This window comes from Trichosurus vulpecula, chromosome 5 (assembly GCF_011100635.1).
Source record: "Trichosurus vulpecula isolate mTriVul1 chromosome 5, mTriVul1.pri, whole genome shotgun sequence".
Lineage (NCBI taxonomy): Eukaryota > Metazoa > Chordata > Mammalia > Diprotodontia > Phalangeridae > Trichosurus > Trichosurus vulpecula.
In genome coordinates this window covers 177059043-177074028 of record NC_050577.1, presented here as the reverse complement: position 1 = coordinate 177074028, position 14986 = coordinate 177059043, and the positions used below count along the sequence as shown (strand labels likewise).

The following is a 14986-nucleotide window of genomic DNA, read 5'->3' as shown; positions in this document are numbered from 1 at the left end:
GGGCCCAACAGAAAAAATGCCACAGGGAATTGAGATGAAGGATAAGAAGGAAAACATGAGAAAGATTCAGCAATGATCAAATGTCACTGGGTTGGATGGGGAGGGGGTGGGGGAATCATGGCCTGTGACTTCAATGATGTGAGAAATTTCCTCTACCACGTAGATCAGCTACATGAAATCACTCTGCAATTTGGTTTTAGTTAGCAAGGTGCCGAGAACAGCAAAAAGTAAGGGACCAATTATGATCAAAGGCAAGTTATGTGTCAGAAAGGAGACTTAAACCTTGGTCAGGAAATTTCTTGCATAATTAATAGCTTTTTGACTCAGTTCTTGACCAAACTCTTCCAAGTTAAAAAATAATGCCAAGTTTCTACAAAAAAAAAGGCCAAATGCCTCTGATAGGTTGTTTGTTTTTCAATCTCTGACAGGGTGTTGTATAATATCTTGTTTCTGACATAATAGAAAAAACACTGAGTTAGGAGCCAGAAGGCCTGAGTTCTGGCCCTGCCTACATCACTTGACAGATGAGTAACCTTGAACAAGCTAGTCTTTAACATACAAGATCAGGAGAAAATAACACGTGCTCTGCCAATCCCACAGGGGCATCAAAGATTTAATGCGAGGATACTTCTAAAGCTTTAAAGCACTACACCAAAGGTCCTGTGATATTTTTATAAACTGCTTTGTATTAGAAACATAACCTCATCTTCTTGAGACGAAGCAATGCACAAAAAAGTTAGCATTCCCAGTGACACAAATTCAGTTTTGCAAAAGCTGGGCATTTCTGAAATTCAAATTATTCAGCTTTGTTTCATTTGCTTGCATTAAAGATACTCCTTCAGGCCCCAAATAGCGCAAGCAAGTTAATGGCGTTTAAAGGAGTCTGATGATCTCTCCCAAGTAGTACGAAGGGGAGGAAAAAAGGAACAAACCAGGGATTGTTGCCAGACCCCATGCACCAAGCACATGATACACATTTTATAAAGACCAATTCTCTGCATGACTTTTCTTAACCACACATAGCAAATTCCTTGAAATGACTGCTCTAAGATGCAACTTGGAGGCTCCACGTTTGGGGTTAAGAGGGGCCCTAACCCCGTTATTTCTGCACCTGCACTAATCTACCTAAGGTCCGGGCCCCAGGTTGGAGAAACGGCATGGGAAAGCCAGAAACACGGCTGCTCCAGACCCTGGATTACAATGTCCCCGGGAAAAGAAGCGAGACGACAGGGGTTCTCAAGCTTCTGCCCCGGTTTTCGCGTACCGGCAGCGGGGAGGGGGCTCAGCAGAAGCTTCCCGGAGGCCAGGGCATCTGGAAGTAATTGATCTTTCTTCCCAGGGTGGAATCTAAGGCCTCGGTCCCCGCTCCTCCCTAAGGCGCTCATTCGTGAGCACTTTTAAATGCAGCATTTTGTTTTAAAATAAAATATGTTCTGTTGCAAGAAATAATGCAATAGCACGGCGCAATACATAAATACACACACACATATATTAAAGTCCAGGTTGCAACGGGCAGCCCCTATCCTCCTCCTGGGCCCCAGCTCGCTCCTTACCTACGCTGGAGTTCACCGGGGTCTCGGCTGCACCAGCCAGCCCCAAGCCCAGCCCCAAAAGAGCCAGGTGCAGGGGCCCGAGCAGCCCCATGGTGGCTCACTAGCCTCGCTAGCCCGGGGCTCCCCGGCGCCCCCGCATCGCCGCCCGGTGCGGCGCACCTGTCCGCCCCACGCGCCCCCCGCTACTTCCCAAGGCCAAGTTCTGGGCTTCCTCTTCCGGCGCTTCCCCGGGTCCGGGCACCCCGCGGCTCCGCCTCCCGCGGGGGGCGAGGGGCACCGAATGGCGCGGAGGGGCGTTTTCCAAGGAGACGGCGGCTCCTCCCCCTAGTTCCCGATGGGTCCGTGCGCTCGCCAACCCCGGGCGCAGTCCGCCTTGCAGCACTTTGCATAGTAGGCGCTTAATAAATGCATGCCCACCTGTTAGGGGGAAGGTGACCAAGGTGGCAGCAGGACCCTGGCGTGGGCGAGGAGGGTAGGTAGGCGGGGTTGATCTAGGATTTGCAGGTTGCCGACCGATTTAACTGAATGCTTCCCCAGGGTTTTGCGGTCCTTCTTAGAAAGTCTAAGACGTGTAACAAAGCCCCGGGGTTTCCATCTGAACGCGTGTAGACCCGTGCACCTGAGAGCATTTAGCTCTCTTCTAGGGATATGATGCTCTCTGGCCCAGCCTCGTCCGTGCTGAGGCTTTGTAAAGGAAAAGAAATGGGCCGGCCTGGGCATAGTGCTTTCTAGCATCGTTTTAAGATCGGTTTCATTTTGTGGTAGATTTCCTAGTTCTCTAAGGGAGTCAGTTTGTCAAAATGAAAAATCTGGCAGTCGAAGCGGCTTCCCTCCCTGGGTAGGGAAATGTAACTGCTTCGCAAAATAGGGATTATTTCATCTTGGCGCCTAGCATGTAAACTCTTAGTACTAGTAACCCCAAGGTCTAGCGCGGCAGTATCATAGATTTATAACTGGAAAAGACCTTAAAAGTCCCCACATCCAATTCTCCCCCACACTTTATAAGTAAAGAAACAGTCTGAGAGTGATTAGTTACCTAGGGTCACACTGCTAGTAAAGTTGTGAGGTAGCATTTGAACTCAGGTCTATACTGGTTCCTCGGGTATACCACCTAGCCTAGGCTTAGACTTGTGGATTGATAGAGTGGCTGGACCAACTCACTGATTTCTCATATGCTATAACGGAACACTCTTTGGTAATCTTATTTATGAACAATGTAAATTAAAGTTCTGCCAAAATCCAGGGAACAACTCCACCTATAGAATGCTCTGTATGAAACTGGACAGAAATTTTGGATACAGGCTTTGCTAAAGGCTTCACCAAAATGGGACCCCAGGGCAGGAAGCTTATATCATAATGGCTCCTGGGCAAAACTGCAATGTTATCGGTTTTCTTAGGCAACCTACCAACCCTTCTTTTGCCTCTAGCTAGTCATAACCTCCAGGCCTCAACTTCCTTATCTATAAAAAGAAAGCGGTTGGACTAGGGCCTCTAAGGCCCCTTCCAATTCGAGTTCCCCTTTTGTTCACCTCCTGATGGCCCCATTCCCTTACCCCCGCAGGCCCTTGGTGTTAAATTGACAATCAAACTCTTGACTATCCACCATCCCACCAAAGGTGGTCTATTCTCTAGAAATAAATGAACACTACCCTAGTCTCTCAGTGTATGTTTATACATTAGGTAAAAGAGTTAAGAGTAATTTTATTTTGGCCATTCTGACATTCATTTATTTTTTTGAGTTTAATCCACACATATTTGAAGTTAAAATTGTTTTTTTGTTTTGTTTTTTGGTTATATTCCTTTCTCCTCAGTACTGTAGGCAATTCTGGGGGTGTCTAGGTGGTCCAGTGGATAGAGCACCAGGCCTGGCATTAGGAAGACCCATCTTCCTGAGTCCAAATCTGACCTCAGACACTTCCTGGCCGTGTGACCTTGGAAAAGTCACTTAACCCTGTCTACCTCCGTCTCCTCATCTGTAAAATGAGCCGGAGAAGGAAATGGCAAACTACTCCAGTATCTTTGCCAAGAAAACCCCAAATGGGGTCATAAGGAGTCAGACACAACTGGAAAAGATGACTGAACAACAACTAGGGAACTCTGTGACTCTTTTTTTTCGGAGAAGGTGTATTTCTTCACTTGTTCCCTATGCCGGGGCAATCCCAGGTATGGTCCCTATCTCTTTCAGCTTCTATAAGCTGAAACTTACACAGCACTTTAGGATTCCTGATAAGACATACATTAGCTCATTTGAGCCTCACAACCACCTTGTAAGGCCAGTATCAGAGGGATAGTGTTATCCTTACTGGACACATGAAAAAATGGAGGTTTAGAGACTTCTTACAAAGCTAAGAAGTATTAGACAGAATTCCAATAGACATCTCCCAGACTCCAGGTGGGGCACTCCTTCCATTCCTTCATGCACTTATGGTGATGAGGATCCCTGAGGATTAGAAATAATATTAAGGGTTGCTTTTCCAGTACTTTGTGAAGCCCCTGGTTTATTCTCTAACCTGAAGGCATCCTAAAGTCTCTTCCCCTTATCTTGAAACGTCCCCCTTATCCTGGACCATAAAATTCCTTATCCCCCCTGGGTCATAAAATTTCCTCATCTCCCTTATCTTGTGTCTCCTATCCTGTCATTCATCTTCCTTATCATCTTTCCTTATCTTGCAAGCCACCACCTTCCTCACCTTGTTTGTACTCACCCTGTCCCTAAATCTCCAACCCCCTATAAGAAACCCTAAAAATTACATCATCTTCCTGAACATCTCTGAATAAGCATAACTCCCCCAAATACTGGAGTCTCATTTGGCTTTCTTGCTAAGGAGGCTTGTGATGCTTTTTCATGTAAAATAAAAAGCTCCCATTGGCTAAAAGAGAAGATCTAAGTGAATTCTTTTACATCTGAACCGGCTCTCTCAACTCTGACCTCAAAATTTGGAGGGAGGAAGAAAGAGAATGTGGAACTTCAAGTTTTAAAAATGAATGTTAAAAATTGTTTTTACAGGCAACTGGGAAATAATATATACAGGCAATGGGGTATAGAAATCTATCTTGCCCAATAGGAAAATAGAATGGGAAGGAGATAAGAGAACGGGGGGAGGGTAATAGAAGGGAAGGCAGATTGGGGGAAGGAGTAATCAGAATGCACACAGTCTTGAGGTAAGGGGAGGGAAAGATGGGGAGAAAATTTAGAACTCCAAAATCTTTGGAAGCGAATGTTGAAAACTAATAATAAATTAATTAATAGAAAAAAATAAAATAAATTAGCACTTATTCCTAGTGGTGCTTTTTCTTATACCAAGCTGACCTCAGTTGCTTTTCATACATTCTCCCCCTGGACCTTACCTTACCTCAACCCAAATTCTTTATGTTTATTTTTTTTAAAAAAAAAACATTCTCTTTCCTGGCCCAGATAGCTGCCCCCAAATCATCTGAAACAGACATAGAAGAACTTCTGACCAGAAATCTGAGTGAGAGGATAGATATCAGCTGAGTACTACTCAGAACCCCATTAAGAATTATTTTCCGGGTGGGAGCCAAGATGGCAGCTGGAAAGCAGGGACTTGTATGAGCTCCCATGCAGGTCCCTCCAAACACCCATAAAAAATGTCTCTGAACAAATTCTAGAACTGCAGAACCCACGAAATAGCAGAGGGATGCAGGGTTCTAGCCCAGAACAGCCTGGATGGTTGCTGGGTAAGGTCTATCGCACATGGAGCTGAGAGCAGAGACCAGCGTGAGCTGTGCCCAGACCAACCAGACTGAGAGCCGAGCAGAACAGGCCCTAGCACCCTGAATCAGTGAGCTGTGGCAGTTACCAGACTTCTCAAACCACAAACACCAAAGACAACAGAGAAGGTTAGTGGGAAAAAACCGCGGGGACAGAGTTCGAGGTTTGACCACCACCCCAGGGACAGCGGGGGGTGGTGCAGCTACAGAACTACAGCTGCAGTTGCTTCTGGCCCCAGGCCCACCTGGTGGGAGGAATTAAGTGGCGGATCAGAGTGGGAGTGCAGAGCTTGCTTAAGATCTGAGTCCTGTCCAGGTTGGCAGTTCTTGGGAGAGGAGGAGTGCTGGTGTGGCACAGCTTGCTGTATAGAAATAGCTCTGAAAACAACAGCACATCCCCTCAAGCTTGGAACAACGTACTCTCTACTCTACAAGCAGTCATACCCCCCCAAAAAACTCAAGGATCAAGTAGTTGGCTGGGAACATGGGCGGACAGTGAAAATGGACTCGGATTCAGACTCAGACTTTAGAATCCTTCTTTGGTAACAAAGGAGAACAAAACATACAGCCAGAAGTCAACAAAGTCAAAGAGCCTACATCAAAAGCCTCCAAGAAAAACATGAACTGGTCTCAGGCCAGGGAAGAGCTCAAAAAGGATTTGGAAAAGCAAGTTAGAGAAGTAGAGGAAAAATTGGGAAGAGAAATGAGAATGATGCAAGAAAACCATGAAAAATAAGTCAATGACTTGCTAAAGGAGACCCCAAAAATACTGAAGAAAACAACACCTTAAAATAGACTAACTCAAAAGGCAAAAGAGCTCCAAAAAGCCAATGAGGAGAAGAATGCCTTGAAAGGCAGAATTAGCCAAATGGAAAAGGAGCTCCAAAAGATCACTAAAGAAAATACTACCTTAAAACTTAGACTGGAGCAAGTGGAAGCTAGTGACTTTATGAGAAAATCAAGATGTTATAAAACAGAACCAAAGGAATGAAAAAGTGGAAGACAATATGAAATATCTCATTGGAAAAACCACTGACCTGGAAAATAGATCCAGGAGAGAGAATTTAAAAATTATTGGACTACCTGAAAGCCATGATCAAAAAAAGAGCCTAGATATCATCTTTCAAGAAATTATCAAGGAGAACTGCCCTGATATTCTAGAGCCAGAGGGTAAAATAGAAATTGAAAGAATCCACCAATCGCTTCCTGAAAAAGATCCCAAAAAGAAATCTCCTAGGAATATTGTTGCCAAATTCCAGAGCTCCCAGATCAAGGAGAAAATACTGCAAGCAGCCAGAAAGAAACAATTTGAGTATTGTGGAAACACAATCAGAATAATACAAGATCTAGCAGCTTCTATATTAAGGGATCAAAGGGCTCGGAATATGATATTCAGGAGGTCAATGGAGTTAGGATTAAAACCAAGAATCACCTACCCAGCAAAACTGAGTATCATGCTCCAAGGCAAAATATGGATTTTCAATAAAATAGAGGACTTTCAAGCTTTCTCAGTGAAAAGACCAGAGCTGAATAGAAAATTTGACTTTCAAACACAAGAATCAAGAGAAGCGTGAAAAGGCATTAGTCATGAAACTGCTGGTGAAAAGGTGATTTTTGGCATTGAATTTAGTTCAGCCTTTCTGGAATGTATTCCTAAATCCCAACAAGCACCTATAAAAAAAAATTTTAAAAAAAGAATTATTTTCCATAAGCCTATTTATCAAAAGAAAATCTATACCTTCCCTTCTCCTAACCCCGCAGTTTTCAGCTTTCTTTTGTGTTTTCTTCCCCCCATTAGACTGTAAGCTCCTTGAGGGCAAGGACTTCCTTTTTTATATCTGTATCCCAAGTGCTTAGCCTGGAACATAGTAGGCACGTAATAAGTGTTTGTTGACTATTTATTGACAGCTGACCATTTATTGCCAAATTTCTTAAATAAATTGTCTATACCCAATGCTTTCCCCTTAGCCCCTTGCAGACAACTTGTTGTCTAGCCATGGATTTCCCATTCTATATTGGCGAAGTAGGTTTAAGTCAAGTACAAGAATTACATATATTCTAATCAAATTTCGTCTTATTAGATTCAGCTCAATTATTTTTAGCTAAGATCTTCACTATTAATGGATCTGAAAATTGATCCAATAATTCCAGAAAACAATTTGAAATCATAAGAAAAAATTCAGAGAGATTCACAAAATTTAAAGGAACAAATACCCATATATGACATTTCATGTAGCATGTTAACTATTTCTAACAATTCTGTGTCTTCCATATGCTTTTGATAAGCATGCCATCTATAGCAAGTCATTTATAAAATGTTAAATACCACAGAACTGTGCACAGTAAAGAACACTGAGAAGGAAGCAGATGGGCAGGGTAGCTTTGAAAATGATGTGTAGTATTTATTACATAGTTGTTTGGGTTTTTAAAGTAAACCCAGTGTGAAACAGAGATTCATAGTTTCATGTTGAATCCTCCTTTTGTGTTGTGCTGTGTACATGGAAATTTTTTTTGTCTTTTTGTATTCAAGGTTAAAATGAATAAAAAAAATATTTTTAAATAATTAATTAATTAAATGCAACAGGACCAAGTACAGATCCCTGGAATGCTACACTGGAGATCTGTCATGTTAACAATGAACCATTAAACTACTTTGTGAGTTCAGCCTTCTAACCAGTTTTGAATAGGATTGTAGAATGAGGTTCAAAAGGGAGCATAAAGGTCAACAAGTCCCACCAATTCATTTAACAGATGGGGAAACTGAGCCCCAGAGAGGGGAAATTCACCAGGATAGCAGGGACAGGACTGGAAAGGAAGAACCAAGTTAGGTCATATGGAAAGGGAAAGTCCCAGTGAGAAAAAACTCTTTGAAGATAACAACTCTGCAAGACCTCTAGAAGGTATTCAAAACTAAATTACTGGGACAAAAGACTGAGTCTCCCACAAAGAGACTCTTCAATTCTTATCAATAATAATAATAGCTAATATTTATATACACTTTAAGGTTTACAAAGCAAGCGCAAGTTATACCATTTGATTCTTAAAACAACCCTTGGTGGTGGACATTGTTATTCTCTCTTTTTTATAGAAGAGGAACCTGAAGCTGAGAAATTGTGATTTGCCCCTCCTCACACCTGGTAAGTATCTGAGGTAGCACCTGAATTCACATACTCCAGACTACAGTTCCAGTGCTCAACCCACTATGCCAAGTGTCTCATTATTAACTGTCTCCTGCAGTAGAAGTCTATTTACTTGCTTTGGCAATAGTTTCTGTAAAGGTTATTTCCATCTCCCTGGTAATTTTGATTGTCAAGATCCCAAAGAGCTGGGGCTTGAAAGAAACTGGTTCCAGGCAAAAAGAAATTAGGTGGTTTTTAAAAAGGAAAGAGAAAAAAAAAATCTTTTTGCTTCTAATGATCACTTTGTTGACCCAGGGAAGAAGCCTGGTCTCAGGATGTGGTAGGTTAGTAATATTTTTATTTTAAATTTTCACAAACTTGAATAAATGATTACCCAAAGTCACCCAAAATGTTTACGAAAAGGTCCTAAAAGATATAAGAGGCTGGGTGTCACTGGGAAGGGCAAATGTTAGTGTGTGAAGTGTGAACTATCAAAAGGAGCCCTCATTGTTTAGACTCCAAAAGCTCCCAGCTGCTGGGAAGGAATGATAATCTTCCCCATAGCCACTGGCTCAGGGCAGGGCCCTGCTGTTGCCAAAGGATAGGATCCTACTAGAGAACTAAAGATAACTGGAAATAAATGCTTAGAGAGGAGACGGCTTATTAGAGAGAAAATTGTGTCTCCTTCACATGAAGATTAGTGGGAAGATCACGGGCCCTGGAGTCAGAAGCTGTTCAGTCATTTTCAGTAGACTCTTACTTTTGGTGACCTTGTTTTGGGGTTTTCTTAGCAAAGATGCTAGAGTGGTTTGCCATTTCCTTCTCAAGCTCATTTTAGCTGAGGCAAACAGGGCTGATTTGCCCAGGGTTACAGAGATAGTAATTATCTCTGGCTAGATTTGAACTTGGGAAGATGAGTCTTCCTGACTCCAGGACCAGTGTTCTATCCGATGAACCTGGGCTCAAACTTTATCTTTGACATGTGGCCTTAGGCAGATCACTTAACCCTCCTGGGCCTCAGTTTCCTTGGGTGTAAAACGAGGGGGCTGGACTAGATGGCCTCAGAATTCCTTCCCTTCTACCTCTGTATCTATGATCCTGGTACATAATTCTTTAAGGTTTGCAAAGTACTTTACATATATTATCTCTTTCAGTCCTCACAACAACCCTGAGAAGTATTATTAGTCCCATGCTACCTAAGAGAAAACTGAGGCCTGAAAAAGATGAGAGGCTTGCCAAAGAACACACAAAATGGGTATGTGTTGGCACTGGATTCAAACCCGGGTTTCTTTCAGTCTTCAATGCAATACTCTTCCATACATGCCATGCTGTCTCAGTGAGGTATGTAGCTGACAGCTGTGGACTATCTGGCAAAATATGTCAAAAACATAGTCCGGATTTTACAATATAAATGTTAGGACCTCTTAGAGTTCTTGAAGGGAGCAGGGATCTAGGGAATAGAGGCAGAGAGCTAATTTATTTTAAATGAAATCTGATTTAAATAGAAACACTCCCCTGCATAATTGCCTTAGAAAACCACAAATTAACATTATCTATGTTGTATTGTATTTTATTTGTTTCATTAAACATTTCTCAATTACATTTTAATCTAGCTCTGGCCACACTACAGGAGTTTTATAGTGGGTGTTTTATACCTTTGATTTAGAAAGTGCTATGCAAAGTCTATATATAATTTATATATAATCAAAAGCATTTATTATTGTACCTACTTTGTGCTCAACAACAAAACATTGCAGTCTCACTTCTCACCTCAACTGAAACTACTCTCTTTAGAGTTATCAATGATCCCTTTTTGCCAAATCTGATAACATTTTCTTAGTCTCACCTTTTTTTTTAATGACATATTTGATACTATTGACCACCCTTTCCTCCTGGATATTCTCTCTTTTCTGGGTTTTTATGACACTTCTCTTTCCTGGTTTTCCTTCTGCTTGTCTGACCACTTGCTCTTAGTCTCCTTTGCTGGCTCAAAATCTATATCACAATTCCTAAATGTGGATAGTCTCCAAGGTTCTGTCCTAGACTGTCTCTCTGTCACTCTCATGTCTGTATGTATACATGCATATCTATATGCAATTAGGTAGCTCAGTGGATAGAGTGCTGGGCCAGGAGTCAGGAAGATTCATGAGTTCAAATCTAGCCTCAGACACTTAACTAGCTGTCTGACCCTGGGCAAGTCATTTAACCCTGTTTGCCTCAGTTACCTCATCTGTAAAACGAGCTGGAGAAGGAAAAGGCAAAACACTCCAGTATCTTTGTCAAGAAAACCCAAATGGCATCACAAAGAGTCGGACATGACTGAAAGGACCCAACAATAATAATATACACATATACATACCTTTCAAATAGACACACATATATCACATATATGCATATTTATACATGCCTGTATAAATACATACCTGTATGTATATTATCAATATATTAGGAGACACCCCATTTTCAGGGCAAGCAAGCTGTGCCCTGAGCTTGGCATAACAAAAATCCTTTGCACTTACCTCTGGATGATCTCTCCTGTTGGCAAAATCACAGAATTATTGTATTGCTTTGACAGACTAGGTGCAGGGCCTGGGCACATGTGTCTAGATCCCCTCCTTGCTTGCAAGCTGTTTCCCTCACTTTGAAATTAAATTTCTGTTTGATTCCTAACTCTCCTGTCTCTAGCCTACTCTGTTTGGCTCCAGTCACCCATAGGTTAGAGGCTTGTTCAGTCCAGTTGACAATATGCACATGTCTATGTGTGTGAATGTATGTATATTCCCAGTCCTACCCCTGAGCTTCAATTCCAAATAATCAATTGCTTAATGGACGCTTTAAACTGTATGTCCCACAGATATTTCCAACTCATTTTCCTTCTCCTCTTTTCTAACTCCTCTATTTCTAGCAAAGGCACCACCACCATCCTCTAATATTACAATTTCATAACCACAGCATTCTCCTTGACTCCTCACTGCCCCCCCACCTCACATATCCAAGCAGTCATCAAATCTTTCTGTCTCTACCTCCACACCTTCTCTCCCATCTTATCCTTTCCTCTGCTGCCTCAATTATTTGAATTCAGACTCATCACCTCCTATTTAAATTATTACAGTAGGCCCCTCATTTGTCTTCTTGCCTCAAGTTTTACCTCACTACAGTTCAATCTCCATGCAGCTGCCAATCAATTTTCCTTAAGTAGGCTGTTCCCCTTTTCAATTAACTCAGGGATATCTGCTTACTTTTAAAGTGCTTCACAATGGACTCCCAACTTATCTGTCCAGTCCCTTTAGACTCCTCCTCCTAGACACAATGATCCAACCAAACTGGCCTTTTCTCTATTCCTAAAATACAATATTCTACCTCACTTCTTGTGTGCCTTTGCACTAGCCAATCCACATGTCTGGCATGCACTTCCTCCTCACCTCTACTTTCCAGAATTCCTTGGTGGTCTCATTAGCTTCCACAGGCTTGATTATCATAACTTCCTGAATATCCTGATTTTGCTCCTGACCTTCACCACAAACTTCCTGCCAGATATCTTCAGTGAAATATCTCATGGATATCTATAAGACAGATAACACTAGCACACAGGAGGGCTGCTGGCACAGGTTCACTCTTGATCTGGTCAGACATGAAGACAGCTTAGAAGGGGTTAATAATCTTACTTTATTCTAGTCTAGTCTTCTCACAAGGGTTGTTGCTGATAATGGGAGCATCAACTCCCACAGCATTCCCTAATCACCCTTCTAGCAGGGGCTGGCAAGAAGTGGGGGAACAACTACCCTTACATCTTGATGGGGTCGATCGAGACAGGCACAACTTGTGCATTCCCCTAAATCCCCCCAAGCCACAATGGGACCAGTTGAGGCAAACACAGATTCCCCCCAAGCCTTGATGGAGGCAGATCAAGGAACATACAACATTCCAGCTTGTGCATTCAACCCTGAGGGTTCCCCCACTCACTGATCAGTGCCCACTTGCTTTATAGGGCAGCAGACAAAGAAGCCATATTGCCAGCAATAGCCTCCAATTTTATGTTACCTCATTCCTGTATCTCACTGCGCAGTCGCAATGGATATTTACAATTTAAGCACAAATGTTGATGTTATTTATCATTATATAATGGTGCGCAAGCATGGTGGAGATATTTTGAACCATAATTATGAGAACTCGTATCTAATAGCTGGGAACGAGAGATTGTTGTGGCTATGGATCCTGGGAAACTGAACTCTAAGAAATAATAACAAAAATCCACTTTACACATGCTAAAATCCACCATACTTACAAATATCTCAAACTATTATTATTAACTTCCCTTCTAAATTTGATTTTCTTCCAAAGTTTTCTCTTTTTATAGAGGGTAATGCCACTCTTCCAATCACCTCAGAAATATCATTGACTCTTCCCTCTCCCTTATTTTTCATATTCAATTAGTTGATAAGTCTCATTGATTCTATCTCCACAACATTTCTCAAATTCCATCCTCTTTCTTTCCATTCACATGGCACCCTCCTAGTTCAGGCCCTTATGACCTTTGGCCTATAATAGTCTCCCAATTGGCTTTCCAGTTTCTAGTGTCTTCCCTCTCCAATCTCCAATCCATTCTCCCCACTGATGTCAAAATAAACTTCCTAAAAAACAGGTCTGACCATGTCACTCTCCTGCTAAACTATGTCTAGACATCTCAATGTCTCCAAGATAAAATATAAACTCCTCACCTTGGCATTTAAAGTCCCTCACAATCTAGCTCCAGTCTATTTTTCTCCACTTATTTCAAGTTATTCCCCTTTACACAACCTACATTCCAGCCACATTTGTCTTTTCCCTCTTTGGTCTCTTATGTCCCATCTTCATGCTTCTATACAAATTGACTTCCATGCTTGGGAGAAAAAGAAGAAGAGGAAAAAGAAGGAGGAGGAGGAGAAGGAGAAGGAGAAGAAGAAGAGAAAAAGGAGGAGAAAAAGAAGACGAAGAAGAAATGAAAATATAGAGGGATTTTTGAAGTGTGAAGCAGGAGGGGAAAAGGGGAGATCACAAAAGATAGCCTCAGTTTTCTTAGTAAGGTAGGAGGAAAGGTCTTCTGGTAAGAGGGAAGGTAGAAAGGGTAGTCCTGAGGGTTTAAGGGAGAAGAGAAGGTTTGGAATAGCTACTATCGGGAGCAATCAGGAGACAGGTATGTGGCTTCCTCTATCATTTGTAACAGCATGTAAAGGAGCAGGAGAGATATTCGATGCTGGGTAACCCAGATCAGGATTGAAAAGATAAAAACAGCAAACAAAAAAAAGGGCAAAGGATTCTTTTTTTTTTTTTTTACATTTATTCATTCTGAATAAATGGGTACATCCCCTGAACAGAGTACAGGAGAGTACCAAGGCAAAGGATTCTAAAGTAGCAGGCATGGTATATTTGAATTTGTTACCCATAAAATTAAGATTTAAGGGAGAAAAGTGAGGCCAGAGCAGAGGTAATGTACTGAGATAACAAGGAGGAAAAGAGTATCTGGATGTCATAGTAAGGATGAAGAATTGGTTTAGAAGGGAGACAGAGGGAGAGATGGAAGACTAGGAATTTATAAGAGAGAAGAATTTCTGTGTTGAAGCTCATATAGCTAGCATAGTTAAGAGCAATAGTGAGATCCAAGGTATGACCATTTCTACATGTGGCTGAGATGGAATGAAGGTATAGGTCACTGCTAGGAGGCTGATGAATTGTAACACCAATATATTTGATGATATCAATATGCATATTGAAGTCTGGAAGTTCAACGTCAGGGGTTGGAGTAGGGAGGAAGACTTTGAGCCAGGTTGCAACCTTCTTGAAGAGGAAGGCTCACCTGGGATCAGATAAATAACTACAAGGATTTGGATAGGGTGATATATACAGAGAGAGGGAGAGAGAGGGAGAGAGAAGGAGAGAGAGAGAGAGAGAGAGAGAGAGAGAGAGAGAGAGAGGTACAGAGAGAGACAGAGACAGAAAGAGAGAGTTTGCCAATGATTGGAACAGAGGGAGATTCTAGAAGTGTCAGGAAGAGCAGGGAATAGACCACCTCTTCTTCTCCTTGCATATTAGGTAATATGAGAGAAAGCATATTTAGGACTGAAGAGTATAGGCAGAAGATGCAGTGCCTCTTAGAGAGACAAGTTGCTGAGAGTCCAAGAAGGTGACAAGTGTGTGAGAGACAAAGTAGTCTAAGATGAAGAGAAGTTTATTAAGGACAGTGTGGGAGTTACAGAGAATACAATGGGAAGGGAGGACAGAAAAGCATAAGGATTTGGGAAGAACAGGGCAAAGGTGAATAGGGATGCAGGACGGGGGAGGAGCAGTTGGGAAAGAGGATTTTCCCCTTGGTGGACATTAATTTTGAATCTATTGCAATTGGGGAAGAGAAGAGAGGAGTTTGCAAAGACAAAGAAATACCAAATGAATGGTTCTCTCATGCTCAAGGGTCTAGCAGTAGAGTGGAGTCAAGGTTTGGTCCCCCCCCCCCAAACACCAAGGAAGAAAGGAGAGAAGTTAAGCTTTTGTGGTAACTTCTGGATAATTGTGACCTCAGGGGCCTGAGCAAACACAGAGTAAGGTACA

At 42.1% G+C, this 14986-nt stretch overlaps 1 protein-coding gene across 1 annotated transcript in view; it reads right to left on the bottom strand.

Moving 5' to 3' along the window:
• Window positions 1-1853, bottom strand: part of TM7SF3 (transmembrane 7 superfamily member 3) — a 34801-nt gene extending 32948 nt beyond the window's left edge. The window contains exon 1 of the mRNA XM_036761103.1: window positions 1554-1853. Coding sequence (XP_036616998.1) covers window positions 1554-1644 — 91 coding nt within the window. The 5' untranslated portion in view covers window positions 1645-1853. The remainder of the gene's footprint in view (window positions 1-1553) is intronic.
• Window positions 1854-14986: the final 13133 nt, after the last annotated feature.